Source organism: Amborella trichopoda, chromosome 12, assembly GCF_054954075.1.
Source record: "Amborella trichopoda isolate Santa Cruz 75 chromosome 12, AtrichopodaSantaCruz75HAP2 v2.0, whole genome shotgun sequence".
NCBI lineage: Eukaryota > Viridiplantae > Streptophyta > Magnoliopsida > Amborellales > Amborellaceae > Amborella > Amborella trichopoda.
The window spans coordinates 35,703,606-35,719,459 of NC_142347.1; the positions used below are offsets into that span (position 1 = coordinate 35,703,606).

Sequence of the window (15,854 nt, forward strand, 5' to 3'; positions counted from 1 at the left end):
CATAGAGAGAATACATGAGATAGAGATATAATGTGTCATAATTGGGTCACCAAAAGGAAAAAATGGGCTTCCTCTACAAAGGGCCATAGGTCACCAAATAGGAGAAGAAATAAAAGACATGAACCCCTTCTCTAAAATTATAATTCCAAATAACTTTTTAATCCTATAAATATCCCATAAAGCCTCCTAAGTTAAACAAAAGGACACGGTTTCCATGCGGCACGCATGCATATTGTATAAATGCAGGTTTGGCAATAAATATGTTTTTTAAATATAATTTGGTCATAATTTTTAAAAAATGTATAATATTTAAGATGGAGATCATGAATATGTAATTTTTTTTTTTTTTGAAAACTAGAAATCATAATTATATTAAGAAAACATTTGGATCGTTAATTACACTTATTTTGAGATGAACCACCTATTAACATCCATTTTTAAGACGAATGCTTTATACCTCTAGACCGCATATTGTAGAAATGTGGTCAGGCCTGTGTGACACAATTTTCCAAAACAAAAAAAGATGTTTAACCCCATCTTTCTCTTTTTTTATTGTCTAAATCATTTTTTCTTTGAAGGTGTGGTTTGTCTAGAGCCTAGGCTCTAAACAATCAAATTAGAGCGTACCTTCAAATAGTATCGAGAAATATGGTTTCAATACTGGAAATTTTTGTGATAACCTTAAAATGTATTTTCATCTTTACATATAAAGTTTAAAGCTTAAAAAATAGTGTAGATCAACATATCTATGAAAGCTTGAAAATTTTGAAAATTGACGGTCCAAAAATGCTTTGCAAAATACACTATTTTCAAAATTTGAAATCCATTTTTTTCTCTCGTCCATACATCTTGATGTCGAGATGATCAATTTGAGCATCAAAACAACCTTTTCTAATGAAATTTTTGAGGTAAGCTTCTATTTGATTGTTTAGAGCCTCGACTCTACGTAAACTTTTCCCTTTTTTAAATTACCATGTTATCTAAATCCTAGGATGCTCTTTTTCTTCCTCAACCATGGACTACTTCCTCTCGCTCTAGCAACCTTCTTTGAAGTGCTTATCTCTTTCATCTTATAAATCAAATCTTACAAGTTAAAAGATGCATCACAAACTCAAATTTTATTATAAAATTATTAAAAAGAAAAAGCAAATTATATAATTTGAACAATAATAAAAAAAAAGCAACGAGAGAATTAAACATATTTTTTTTATTTAACTCAAGAGATTTCATGAGATATTTTTTGGACCAAAAGTTATTTAAAATTATAATTTCAAAGAGCGGGTGTTTATCTCGTTTTCTCAAGAAAGGTGGGTCTTCTATAGGGGTGGCAATGGACACGGGACTGTCGGGTATACTTGACCTAGGTCCGAGTATTGGTCAAACATTTGGACCTAGCAGGTCGGGTTTGAATCTGAGTCCAGTTGGACCCAACCCGTACCCGTAAACTGTTGGTGATCAATACTTCAAGCCCTATTTGTTTGGGTGTATCAAAGATCCTATATAATAAGAACTCGCAATCATTTTTAGCTATCAAACGATAAATCAGACGGCTTGAAATCTAATTGTGAGTGATTGTGAACTTATTGCCCAATATATGAACATATAATGTTAAAAAAAAAAAAAAAACTCATAATAGGAGTGTCAATGGACCCAACCAAATACAAGATCCGATGAGATAGACTCGAGACTTGATGAATATGGGTATAGATCCAACTTTTAGACCCGACCAATCAGGTTTGGGTCCAAAACCTAGACCTGAAAACTATTCGGATCTAGGTGTAGGTCCAACCGGACCCGTTGCCCGCGCAAGTCGCCCAGCAGAGCAACCGTTTCACTCTCTTCCCTGCAAAACACTCCCCCCTCGGTCTCACTAGTCTAAAGCCCTCTCTCTCTTCTTGAGCCCCAACCAGGCCTGACTGGTCAGTATATATTATACCCTATCTCTATCTCGCTCTTTTTGAGCCTTAACTGGTTCGCAATACGTTGTTTGTCAATGTCCAGCCCTAACTGGTTCGCAATATGTTGTTTATCAATGTCTGAATAGAGAGAAGAAACAAATATTTCCTCCATCGAAGCAGAGGGGGACATTCTCTTCGATCTTTGCATACGGTGCCAGTGAGTTTTTCCATTCATCAATGGCTGAGATTGCTTAGGTTTGAACTTCATTTTCATGTGAAGTTGGTGTGATTTCATTTTCGTATGAGTGAGCGTGTACGTATTTAGCTCTGGTCTAGCAGGATCCGTGAATTACTAAAGAGTTTTGGTTTCTGCTATATGAACAGAGATTAATTAAATTTTCTGTTATTTTCAGTTTTACTGGTCATAATTCGTGTTTGGACAATATGAGATACTATCAAAGCGAAAAACCCTTTTGTGTGTGCTGATCTTTGTGTAGTATAATGTGTGTTAGGTTGTTTTCTATCTGTTCTACTGGCTTAAATCACAATTTTCCTCAGAGACAGCTGCTGCATGGTTGCATTTATAAATTCTTTACAGATTGTTGATTTACTCATGACATTGAATAATACATTTGCTCATCTCCAGCAATGGAATCTTCCGATTTGGGGAAAAGAATATACAACTGTGTAATCCTCTCTAATACAAAATTTTCTTTGCAGTTTCCCAGTCCTTTGTATCTCTCTCTAATGCAACAACTTGTATATGTAATCCTCTCTCACTCCGCTCGTCGATCTCTCTCTAAAACGAAAACTTCCCCTTATATGAATTTGTGAATGCTTAACCCTCCCTGTGCCTGCATTATTATATGCTAGAAACCAATTTAAAAGAAGGTTTGGTTTATGGTGTAGCCTTGGTTTCACTGTAAAACTGTGTAATTGATAGCCTTGGTTTCACTGTAAAACTGTGTAATTGAACCCCATTGTCCAATTCTTTTGTATTTAGGAGTACTTAGAGATGCCCCATAGTGTCTGCAAATTAAGCTTAAAAAAACCCAATAGATCTATTGTCCATGGAAATGGACTGTTTGGATCATGACAATGGAGATAGACCATTTTCAGTGCTCCAAGTCCACTTTTTTTTTTTTGCTGGAGGTTGGTTGATTGGAGAAGTAGAATGGTTTTCAGGTCCTTAAACATTTCAGAAAATTAGTGAGGTGCAGCTTCACAGTTTTGGGTGTAGCTGTGGCCTCGTAAGAATATTTTCCTTAAATCTATATATAGCTTGTGATTTGTGAATCAATTTCATGTGAAGCATGTTTTGTGTATTGCTTCGCTCCATGCTTCAATCCATTTTTTAGCATGGAGAAGGTCTAATACTACTTGAAACCATGATTTCGCCAACAGGTTTGGAGCCACCATGATGAGGTTTTTTTTCTTTGAGAACTGAGCCACTGAGATTATGGGAGTAGATTTCACTTTGTTATATTGAAATGAAATCTGTTTTCCAATTTGACAATAAAGTGCAGATCGGATGAGAAGAATTCTGTGGGAACTTTAGGGGGCGCTTGGTAACAAGAAGTTTTTGACACTAGAAGCAAAAACTTCTTTTTCATGGTTGTACTTCAGAATTTGTGAGTTGTTACGTGACATGTCGGGCGAGACCCCGCATTAGAAATTTCATGTAGGGAGCGGGCACACGTGGGTGTTTCAGCCCCAACCAATTCTCTGGGCCTTTTCTTACCCAAGCCTCCTCTCTTCTATTATGCCCTTCTTGCTCGCACCTCCTCTCTCCAAAGCTATTTCTCTTACTCTTCTGTTGAGCTTCTCTCTCACCTTGCTCTCTCCCCTCTCTGCTGCAACCTGCTCTCTCTCAATTTGCTTTTACAAATAGCAGATTCTCTCTCTAGCGGAGGACCACCTACAAAGATTCAATCTTCAATCTACAACTACAAGTGTGTTTTTTTATCCAGAGGATTAGATTCTAGTGCTTGTGATTCATCAGAGACCCCAAATTTTTTTCTTTTCAGAGAATTAGAGTTTGGTGCTTGTGATTCTTTAGAAACCCTATCTCTTGATCGTTAGATTTTCTTCTTTTTTTCATTCATTAGAAACCCTAACTTCTCTTTAGTTGGGTGCTTTTGAGTTTGGGATTTTTGATAAATTGTGCAAAAATGGTCGACAAAGCCATACAAGTGCTTGATCTCATCGCCCAGTCTGGTATCAACCCATCTCTCAATGTATGACTCCATACTACTTGTCTTAGTGAGTGAAAGGTACGTTTCGCTATGGATGTCCTTAAAAGACACCCCTTAACAAGGGATGAACATGTGCATAATAAAATCATGCTTGCTCTATTGTCCCTCATTCCTGAATGACACACACGGAATTCCTAAAATTATCTCCTTCCAATTTACATGCCTAGTGTCTTAGCTTCCTAACTTGTATTTTAAAATATGTCTTCCATCAAATCTCTCTCGTATATTGCTCTATGGATAATTTGCATATTCATATCCTCTCTCTTTAAAATGGAAAACATTTGCTCCATGGAAAACTCCCCAACGAGACGCCCTCTTCTGGCTCCAGCTTCCCTTCTTTGTCCCTGCTCCTCGGACCAGACCCTAACCAGTTACATCTCTTCTCCTCACTCTTGTGTGCTTTCTCACTCCCTCTTTGCCTCTACTCTCTCTTTCCGTCTCTCCTCTAAACCCTCCAATCTCTTCTCTCTTCTCTCATCTGCCCTCTCTGTTATCTCCTCACGCCCCAAGTCTCCTTTCTCTCTCATCTGCTCTCTCACGCCCTCTCTCCCTCTGCTTTCTCTCTCACGTTCTCTCCCTCTGCTTTCTCTCTCACGTTCTCTCCCTCTCTCTCTCTGTTAGGATCTCTCTCTTACACCCCAATTCTCTCTCTCTCTCTCTGTCTTCCCCTCAATAAACTAGTCTAGGTCTTCCCTCCTTTTCATTGAAGAACCATGATTCCTCGAAATATTGGGAGGAACTGAACAAGCTCTTTCTGCTTACCCTAATTCGCTGCCCTTAATGGTCTGTAGTCCTAATTTGGTGAGATTTTGGTCATTTTTAATATTACGTGGGTCCATATATGTTTATGTGCAACAAATTTCAGACATCTTGGCTGTTTCTATGAAACAAATTCATTTTTCTGTGTATATTTTGTTTATTATTTTGTGAGTAGAAAGCTTGGTTGGAGGTTTGTTGTAGGATGTAATATATTATTATTTTTTGTGTCTGATGAATATTTTAAAAAAATTGTTTATTTATTAATTTCTCAAGCTGTAACAAGGCAACTACTGGAGCTTGGACAATTCTTGTTCAGTTATTTTTGTATGTCACTCCTTTGTTACATTATTTAAATAAAAATTTGGATAAAATCTGTACTTGTATCTGGGTGTTATAGGAAGATAGACTTTAGCATTTTCTGGTGAATTTATTGTCTGTGGTTATCATTTTGCAAAGTCTAGTTGTAACTTTCAGATTTAACCAAAATTTAACTAGTTGGAATTGCTTCCAATTATTTAAATTTATTGTCTCAAATCTTCTTAAACCTTTAAGATAAAGAAATCATTTCATTTACCTAATGAAAGGTGCGTGTTGATTCACATTTCAAACTAAATTGTTGACTGTTATTGATGATGATCGGACCTCAATGAGTAGCCACGAGTATAGTGAAAAATTCCTCCTAATTCTTGCGTATATTTTGACGACGAAAACTCTAGGAAGGCTTCCAAGAAGAATAAGAAGAGAAAGAAATAGTTTGAATAGTTTTTTCTAGTTGTCTCGGGGCCATTTTCAGATATTTTTTATTTATTTCATTGCTAGACCAGTTAGGGACTTTTTAGACACTTTAATTAAAGTCAGGGAGTTTAATGTAAAGTTATACTTAAGTTATGATCTCTTAGTCTAAGTTTCAGTATATGGACAAATATTGTCAGAAACATTAAATAGATAATATCTAAGTGGGGTGTGGATGGCTGGAGGCAGATCACACACGTTTTTTTAAGAGAAAAAAAACTTCTACTGAAGAAAAAAGAAAAGAAACCTAAACTTTGTGGCCTAAACTTTCTGATTTTATTTGTTTTCTCGAGTTCTCTACATCAGTTATGTTCCTAACTTGGGGAAAGATAATTGTATTAAGGCTTCGTTTGATATGGGTGGTTTTTGTCTCTTGGTTTATTGTGGTTTTCTATTTCATTTTAGGGTTTAATAAAGATGTAAGCCACATTTTGTAATCTTTAACTTTTTTTATTAGGATTGTTTTTGGTCTAATAGTAGGGATTAGTATTAGCTAGGCTTTAATGGTTTAGTTAAATTTTTTTTCTTAAGGTCATTTGTGTTTTATGAGATTAGTATTTGCATATCTATGTCTATTTTCATTGATTTCCTTATCCTGTTTGACAAATACTCCTTTATTCCATGGAAAATATTCTTCAAAATACATCGTTGTTGAAGACTACAAGAACTACAAAGGGGAAACCTTACCAGTTAAATCCTCTAAATTATTTATTCAAACTTTGTATTGATAATTTTGCAGTAACATCCACAATAAATCATCCATCTACTCACTGCTTTCCCCGGTGAATTTTAACTATAAATATACTTACTAGTGATTTCGCTGAGATTTTTTGGGTTCTATGCAATGCTCAATCTATCATTTGATGTGTTTAGCTCTGTAATAGATTTAGTTGATCTATGATGTAATTTTGCAAAAATATCTTCATGAAACCATCCTATCTACTCACTGCTTTTCCAGTCAATTTTAATTATAAATATTACTGAGATTTTTTGGATTCTATGTGATGCTTAACCTATCCTTTGATGTTTTCAGGCTCTGGTTTATTCATTGAGTCATCTTTGTAGGATCCGTGGAAATCCTAGAAGATTGCTTCTCCATTACATTCATCAATATTTGTGAAAGAGTTTTGCCAAAAACTTGGTCATGTTAGGGTTTTGTGAAAAACATTGTCTATATTTCTTATCTGTGGGCGTGGAATTGATTGGTTTGCCAAAAGCTTGGTAATGTTATGGTTGTCCTTCCCTTAATGCATCTCTATTTCTTTCTCATGCTCTCTCTCTCTCTCTGTAGGTCTTAGTTGAAGCCTACAACCCTAGAGAGATAGTACACAACCTGTCGTAGAGCACAACCAGGAAGCTTAGAAGACTCTGCTCAGATACTATGATCTTCATTAATATGTATCTCGTTGTGTTTAGAAATGTCGTCTTTTGTTGGGGTTTAATATTCTGAGTTCTTACACATGTAGCCAGCTTTTGTTTAATTGAATGATACAATGCTGCTTCACGAAATATTTTGCAATGTATTTGAAAAGTGAGATGAACATTTCATAATCTATAAAAGTGGAACACATAGAAGCCAAATAGACCTCTTTCTAGTTAAGAAGGTAAATCAGCCATCATGTAAAGATTGCAAGGTTATCCTAGGAGAGAGTTTGACTATCCAACGTAGGCTTTTAGTCATGGACGTCTGCATAAAGACATGGAAGATAAGGGGTGAAAGTAATGGGCGTCCAAGAACTAGGTGGTGAAATTTTAAAAATGAGAAAATAGATTTATTTGAGGATAAATTAGTTAAAGAAAGAAAATGAAACTCTGAACATGATGTTAATGTAATATGGAATGAGATGGTTGAATGTATCAAGAAAGTGACAAAAGTAATTTTAGGAGAATCTAGAGGGAAAAGAAACTTTGATAAGGAAACTTGGTGGTGGAATGATGAGGTTTAGAAGATCATTAGCAAAAAACGATCATGTTATAAAACTTGGCAGTATAATAGAAAGATCAAAACTTAGAAGAATATAAAAATGCTAAGAAAAATGCCAATCAAATAGTAAGTAAAGCTAAACTTAAGGCCTATAATAATCTATACAATAAATTGGGAACATGAGAAGTTAAAAAATATATCTTCAAATTAGCAAAAATAAGAAAGAAAAAGTGTAGGGGTCTAAACCATATTAAATGCATTAAGAGTGAGGATCAAAGGGTCTTGGTGAAGCATGATGAGGTCAACGAAAGGCGGAGGGCCTATTTTAAAAAATTATTAAATGACGAACACAATGGGAACATAGTAGTAGAAGGGACTGTTGGTACAAGTGACATTAGTGGTCTTAGATACATTCGTAGGATTAGGATGTTGGAAGTGAAAGAAGCTTTGAAAAGGATGAAGATAGGAAAGGCTTTAGGACCAGATGGAATCCCGATAAAGGTTTGGAAGTGTGTGGGCGAAATTGTCATTAACTGGTTCACGAGACTGTTTAACAAGGTGTTGAGAACAAAGAAAATACCAGATAAATGGAGGAAAGGTATTGTGGTACCTATTACAAGAACAAAGGAGACATACATAATTGTAAAAACTATCGAGGGATCAAGCTTATGAGCCATACTATGCAGCTTTGGGAGAGAGTTATTGAGCAACGTCTAAGGCATGATACGAGTGTATCTGAAATCCAATTTGGTTTTATGCCAGGAAGGTTAACAACTGAGGCTATTTCTTTACTTAGGCAAACTGTTTGAGAAGTTTAGGGCAAAGGGAAAAGACCTCCATATGGTCTTTATTGATCTAGAAAAAGCTGATGATAGAGTAACTCTTGATTTGATTGGGTGGTTGTTGGAAAAGCAAGGCGTCTCTAAACACTACATCTACTTTATGAGAGATATGTACGATGGAGCGCTAACTACTGTATGAGGAAGATGTCGCACACAAAATTAGAGCTAGGTGGGCGAGGTAGAGATGTGCAACTGGAATTTTATGTGATCGTTGCATACCAATAAGGCTAAAAGGCAAGTTCTATAAGACAACGGTGAGATCATCTTTGCTTTATGGGGCGGAATATTGGGCGGACAAAAAACAATATACGCATAGAATGAGTGTAGCGGAGATGAGGATGTTGAGATGGATGAGTGGCAAGACAAGAAGGGATAGAATTCAAAATGAATCTATTCGAGAGAATTTAGGCGTGGCACCAATAGGCGATAAATGAGATAGAGTAGACTCAGGTGGGTTGGCCATGTGTGGTGCCAACTAAGTACATCTATTAGGAGGTGCGAGTTAGCTCAAGTGAAAGGACTGAAAAGGACAAGGGATAAGCCCAAAAGGACGTGGTTGGAAGTAGTCTGAAAAGATATGGGGACTTGAGACTTTACTAAGGATATGGCCTTTAATAGAGCAGAATGGAGAACCATAATTTATGTAGCCGATCCAAATTAATTGGGAAAGGGCTAAAATGATGATGATGATGATTTGAACTTGGAGAGCAAAGAAGGGGGGTTCTAGAAAAGGGTGGATGAGTTTCTATCATAAACAGGCCGGGCTGGGCATTGTATTTATTTGAATGATGGATCAATAGTTATCAAATGAATTCTTCACAGATTATTAATAATAGAAAAACTAGTAATGACATCGTATTCGATATTCATCTGTATAAAAACCACGCTTTCTATTATTAATAATCTGTTATAACCACTCAAAAGCTGTCTAGACATAGATTTCGTTTTGAACTTTCCCCAAAATTGAGTTCTAAAATGGCCAGGAGCACACATCCTTTTGATGGATCTTAAGTCTAATGAGTTAATAAGATAAAAAAATCTTTTCTCAAAAAAAAGGAGCACACATCCTTTTGATGGATCTTAAGTCTAATGAGTTAAGAAGATTAGCATCTCTTCCATTGCCTCATTCTCATGTTTCTTAAACAAGATATTTTGGGGATACACTCTCTTTATGCCAAATCACTGCACTTTCTTGTCAAACTAGAAAACTGCCTTCATTTCAGTTCCCATGACAAAGTGAAATCTACTCCCATAATTTCGTCTTCGTGGATTAGTTTTCCAAAAAAAAAATCTCGTTTTGGTGGCTCTGAACCTGTCAGGGAAATCATGGTTTCAAGTGGTGTTGGACCTTCTCCTGCTCAACATTGCTTCCTCCATTTCCCTACCTGCCCTAACCTGCAGAATTGGATTCTGTTTTAAATAAAAATAAAATAGCAATCCATCTCTCTCTCTCTCATGTTGTGGCAGTCCATACATACTGCTTTTCGTTTGTAAGGACTGTTAACATGGAAATCTAGATGTCATGTTGTGGCACCCACCACCCGCACCACTTCTGGGTAGAGCCCATTCTCTTACCCCATCTATTTATTTTCACCCAAAAACTGTCAAATTTAATGTGTAAATTAAAACACTCCTGCTTCACATGGTGCTCTCCCCCAATTAATTTTGTGAATTATTATAGACGTTCTAAATCTGTTCCTTGAGCTCAATACAATCCAGTATATTACTGCTTTCAGTTTTCCTTAATTTCTTGTCAAAACTGGAGAACTTTTCATCATATTTTCTTAGGGGTTTTCTCTGTTAAACTTGTACATTGATTTTGAATGTATCTAGCTCAGATTATGGCAAGTGCTGTTGATGCTGTTGGAGAGCCCATTCCAACTTCAGCTGTTCTAATGGCTGCTTCGAAGCACATTGCTAGGAAATGCAGGGCGGAAAACAGGGATTTTCTAAATTGTAAAAGAAAAGATCCTAACCCGGAGAAATGCCTGGACAAGGGGCAGGAGGTTACACGCTGTGTTTTGAGCTTGTAAGTGTACTCTTTAATTTATATTTTTTAGCCTAAATGGTTTGCACATGCATGATTGGATACTTGTGTTGGTTTATGTGAGCATTGTTATATGTATTTATAACAGTTTCTTTACCTATGCTAAATATTTGATGTTTAAAAGTGTTGTTTTCTTTTTACATGGATGACTGTTAAACTTTGTCTAATCATTCCCAAGAGATGCGTAATTTAATGCTTTGCCATTTTCCTTCGCCCTAATTTATAGAAATCCCCTCAAGGTTCATGTCAGAAATGGCCAAAAGTTGCTTGAGGGGCAATTTCCAATTTAGCCACTCCGTCAAAACAACAGCACTTTCTAGAAACCCCAACATTCACAAGATATTAGTATTATAAATCACCATTATCTCACCTTTAACAATGAGATTTTGAGGTCTATGAGATTTTGGACTTCTTGGTGGTAATAAGTTTAAAAAAGCCAGTCAAATATTGGTATTCTTAAATACAAATTTCTCATTTGTACTACATTTTGGCAAAATATAAGCATCACAAATACCAATATCCAGAAAATTGTGGTCTTTTACGAAATGCTTTTGCCTTGATGGAGGGGCCAAACTGGAAATTGTCCCTCCAATGACTTCTGACCACAAGCGACATGTACTTTGAAGTGCTTCCTAAAATTAGTGAAAAGTGAAAAGGTGAAGTGTTAAGTTCTGCATCTCATACGTGGGGAGAGATAAAATTCACATCAAATGTTTTTTTTCCCTACGACGGGTATGTTGTATCAGAAGTTGTCTAACTTTTGTTGCAGCATGTGTATGCCGACTTGTGGAAGTCAACATTGCTTTAGTTTCTACTCTAGCAATGAGGTTTTCTTTAATCATTTTTACCTGAAATCTTCCATAGGCTAGTCTCTAATCTAGAAAATCTCTGTTCTCATACTATGTGACATGATATGCAATCCCTAGTCGAAGGCATCAAGCATTATTATTGTAGAGGCTGGATTCATGAAAGTAGCTGCAGTCAAATTGCCTGTTGGGTGATCATTCATGATTGTGCTATTGAATGCAAGTGCATTACTGATCCTCGTCCTCCTTTCTTTAATATATCGGGTTTTGCAATTCTGCTGTTTCTACTGATAAGAAGTCTGCTAACTTCAAATTCAAATTGATTTATAAAGGTTGCCTTTGAAGAATAATTGACAAAGTCTTTCTTTCATTTAGTGCTATATGATTCCTTTTGGCATTAATTTGTGGGAAAGCCTGAATGGTGAATGTAGAAATATTGAACTGAGTTCTACATCCTTTTTCCATCGTTTTACTTATATCGTTATCTTTACATCCTTCTCACATTGTTATGATGGTGAACAAGTGCCTTAAAACTTGTTTGGTTTGCAACAGGCTTTACTGGTATGGTGTAACAGTAACTAGACAAATATTTTAGTAGATTGCTATAGAGAATGCCAAGCTCCCAAAGAAAGATACAGCTGGCAGAGTTTGGTTTTCTCTAGCACTTGTTTTGCTACTGATTTGTATTAACTGGTTAAATGATTTTGCTCCTGTGCTCTGCATATGACTTGTAGCACAAAAATTTAGCATGGTAAAGGGCACGTTTGACAAACTGGAAAGTGGGGGAAAAATCTGTAGTTTTCCAGCTTACTGCAGTTTTCCCTAGTTTGTCAACATGGATAACTGCAGGAAATTGCAGAAAAGTCGGGGAAAAGGGAAATTTTTTCCCCACTTTTCTGCAAGGAGTTGGCTACCCATCTCCACGAGAATGGGGATAACATCCCTCCTCCAATCTCTCTCATATAGCCCTCCCCTTTCTTTCTCTTTTCTTCTCTTCTCGTTCTTCTCCATTAAAACTTCTAGAGGAAAAAGGCTCGCTCTCATACCTTCAGGTTAGCATATTTTTCATCAATTTTCACTCTATTTCTCTGATTAAAATTGAATATATGATCTCTTTTCCACCAGTTTTTGGTGAATTTCTCACTGTTATCATTTGACGCTCTAGTTTCTTAGGGTTTTTTTTTTTTTGATTGTTAAGGAATTAAGGTCTATAATCAGTTTCTTTTGGAGCCATTTTAATATTGTTGGATGTATATTTGTTGTCAGTTGTTTATTGTTTTTTAGAGTTCGTGAGAATAACATGATGATATGAAAATTTTCCCTATGTCAAATGGATTTCTCCCGAAAGTACACCAAAAAAATTGGAAATTTTGTTCTCATATGAGTATTTTTAGTTTTTGTCTAGTCCATATTTGTATTATTTGGATTAAAGGAAAGAGCTTGTTTTTCTGTCACCGACTTGGATAGTGGATATTTCCCCTATCATTATTTGTCTTTTGTTTTCCCCTTATCAACTCCGTTTTGCTTCGGTTAACTATCAGTCTGAATCCATCCTTTTTATACTTTGTTTTGTGTATCCATACACTTCTTGTTTTCCCACAGTATGTTTAATGTATTATCAATTTTGTCTATTTTTGTCCCCTCCCACATTTTCCTGTCTTTTTCTTTATTTACTTTTATTATTTCTTCCTTTTGTCGCACAAGAAAGAAAAATAAGAAGTAGCATTGCCACCACTTGTTCACACCTTTTTCACTCCTTGCTTTCCATTTCCTGTACCTTGTTTTCCTTTGCTTTTAGCATTTTCATTTTCAATGGGCTAATTAACTATATTATTCTGTCCTTGTTTTTTCTAGATTATATTATATAGTTATGCGTTATTAGAGCTTGTGTTCTCTCTCAACTGTTTATAGAAGGTGTCTGTTGTAAGTTCATATGAGTCTCTATCTCAGCACTAAACCCATACGTGGCATTGGTTATTTTTTGTGATTTCAGGTTTTTATTTTACTATTTAGATACTTATTTCAGTTGCTATATTAACTTTTCCAGAATAGCAGAGTCGTCTAAAACCATCATGAGACACTATGAATGAAAGAGTGGGAAACCAATTTATATGGCAATAGTTTATGATCTAAATCATTGTTTCGTGAGCAATGATATGGATTGTTTGTAATTAAAAAACAAGAAAGAAAACTTATGCAAGAAATAATTTGCAGCCTCTAATCAATGACTTAGATAATGAATGGTTAAAAACAACACTTCTAGCTTTCCAAGTTCCCAAACTGGGTAAATAGTCAACGTCAAATTTCCAGGACAGATTACCAAACAAGGTTTCCAGCTTCCAGGCACCAATTTTGCTTTTCTATCATATTCCAGGACTCCCAACTTTTGACAAAGCATTTCCAAGTTGTCAAATGTGTTCTGGTGTCCAGTTTTATTGGTCATTTGGATTTCTTTGTTTCCAAGATATGTTAGCTAGGTTTTAGCTGACACACTTTATGTGCATTGAAGATGTGAAAAATGCAAAGGTGCCTGAGCTGGGGGATAGTACTGATAGGTCTGAGGAGCGACCTGAATTGGAGGAGCAGGGGGCTGATAATCCAGCGCGGCGACTGGGAGTGAACGATCGGGGCCTGGTGTACAGGATATTCCTGGTAAGGATGACTGGAGGCCAGTGTGCGGTCAGAGGATATGGAGCCGACTGGTACGACTGACTAGGACGACATTGGATTGGTGCAGGGGCTGAACAAGCTACCTGCGAGTGATGGAATGGGACCGGGGCGGCCTGAAGAGGTTGCACCTGTGGGTGATTGTACACGACTTGAGAAGGGTCAGGTCTGGACTCGTTATGGGAACCATAAAAATGTTATTGTGAGCACGAAGAAGGAAACAGACCCTCCATGGAAGTGAAATAGTATTTTAGATGAGATTTTTGCAGATTTTGGTAACCGCTCAGTTACACTCCACTGGTGTTGGTAAACAAAGAAGATGGCTGATCAATTAGCGAGGGACGAGGTTAGAAAGTTGGCTTATGTATTTTTTTTAATTCATTTAGGAATGTCGTAATTATGAGAAATTTTGGGAATACATATTTGTAAAGCTTGCCATATTAGTGAAAACATTCGATAACTATTAAAAACAGGATGGGTAGTTTTTTCAATAACAATGTCAGCCAGCTAGTAGTTTTTTCAATAACAATGTCAGCCAGCTATTCTTTCTCCTCCATGGTTGGAGAATCCAATGTATTATAATATGTGCCTTAAGTAACTCTCAGGAAATTGAATAATAATTTAGTTGTTATTTTTGCTCCTGCAACTTCCATTTGCAGTGCGTAGCTAACTGTTTTATTCTCGTCCAAGTCATGAACGCCTACGTGGCCAGGTCCTAGCTCATTTCAAGCTGATCCTGGTTTTGTGTGTATGTGGTTGTATGTGTGTGTGTGTGTGTGTGAGAGAGAGAGAGAGAGAGAGAGAGAGAGAGAGAGATGCTCTATACAGAGGGATCTTATGCTTCAAAAGTGAAGTCATCTTTTTGCCTAGAAATTGACAGTTTTTGAGAATCCAAGTTGTCTTTCCATGTTTGCAGGCTGAAAGGACTTCATCGGACGTGTGGGAAAGAGATGGATGCTTATGTAGGCTGCATGTACTACCACACCAATGAGTTTGAACTTTGTCGCAAGGAGCAAGAGCTATTTGAAAAAGCCTGCCCATTGTCTGAGTAAGTGACTGAGAGCTCTAGTTTGAGTTCGAATAATGTTGCTATTTGTTGATTGAGACGACTTTACTTTCAAACATGCATAGTTCTGATCTTGCAACTTGACCACATTTCACAGCGGTTGTGATTTGCGTGAGCATCTGTTTAAGTCATTGCCTGTAAATCTCTTACTAGCATTTTTAACTTTTTGTAATGGCAGAAATTTTTCTTGGAGTACATTGTACTAGCCGTCATAAAATCGGCAAAATATTTGATTATAAACCTCTGATAACAGTCTCCAGATCTTCAGCCAAGAGGCTCCTGGGACACTTCAAAAAATTGAAGTGATTGTTTGTCAGTTTCTTAATAAAGCTGAGATTTGACAACCATAAGATGTAATACCTATTTTCTTTGGAAAATGGTTTGATAGAGCTGCAGCTCTATCCAAACAAGTAAAGCCGCACCTTATAACTCATCGAAAATTGCAATTCAAGCATTATAAAACCTTTACATCAATCATCTTGGCTTGAACGTTATGATTGTGAAAAAGAAAAGAAAAAAGGGATTTTCAGTTTTGAAAATAGTGTATATTGTAACAAATTATCTAGATCGTCTATTTTGTCTTAAATATAAGTGTTCATATATCCACAAGATCTGTACTATTTTTTTAGTTTTGAATTTCATTATGCATTGGAAATTGATTTTAGAGCCATCATGGAGTTTTCTGTTTCCGTAAGTGCTTTCCGGACGAAGATTTGAGGTGGAGGTTTATTTTGTTTTACCTAGGTCCTATAGAAATCTCATTCATTTTCTTTAAAGAGTTATATATTTGTTTTTTAT

General features: G+C 36.3%; 1 protein-coding gene across 13 annotated transcripts; it reads left to right on the top strand.

Moving 5' to 3' along the window:
• Positions 1–1,696: 1,696 nt before the first annotated feature.
• On the top strand, positions 1,697–15,400 carry LOC18439097 (NADH dehydrogenase [ubiquinone] 1 alpha subcomplex subunit 8-B). 13 transcript variants are annotated; one of them, XR_016045302.1, is made up of 6 exons: positions 1,725–1,919; positions 2,045–2,115; positions 10,309–10,499; positions 13,833–13,975; positions 14,061–14,336; positions 14,907–15,400. XR_016045302.1 is itself a non-coding variant. In XM_020670280.2 (5 exons), exons 4-5 carry the CDS (start codon positions 10,312–10,314, stop codon positions 15,040–15,042), a joined length of 324 nt encoding a protein of 107 aa, XP_020525939.1. In that variant the 5' UTR covers positions 1,783–1,919; positions 2,045–2,115; positions 6,996–7,102; positions 10,304–10,311; the 3' UTR covers positions 15,043–15,400. The 13 variants fall into 13 exon arrangements, 11 of the variants coding, with proteins under 11 accessions (XP_020525936.1, XP_020525937.1, XP_020525941.1 ...); XR_016045301.1 differs by having other exon boundaries at positions 13,833–14,336; XM_020670280.2 differs by lacking the exons at positions 13,833–13,975; positions 14,061–14,336 and adding an exon at positions 6,996–7,102 and having other exon boundaries at positions 1,783–1,919; positions 10,304–10,499.
• The last annotated feature ends 454 nt before the right edge of the window (positions 15,401–15,854 follow it).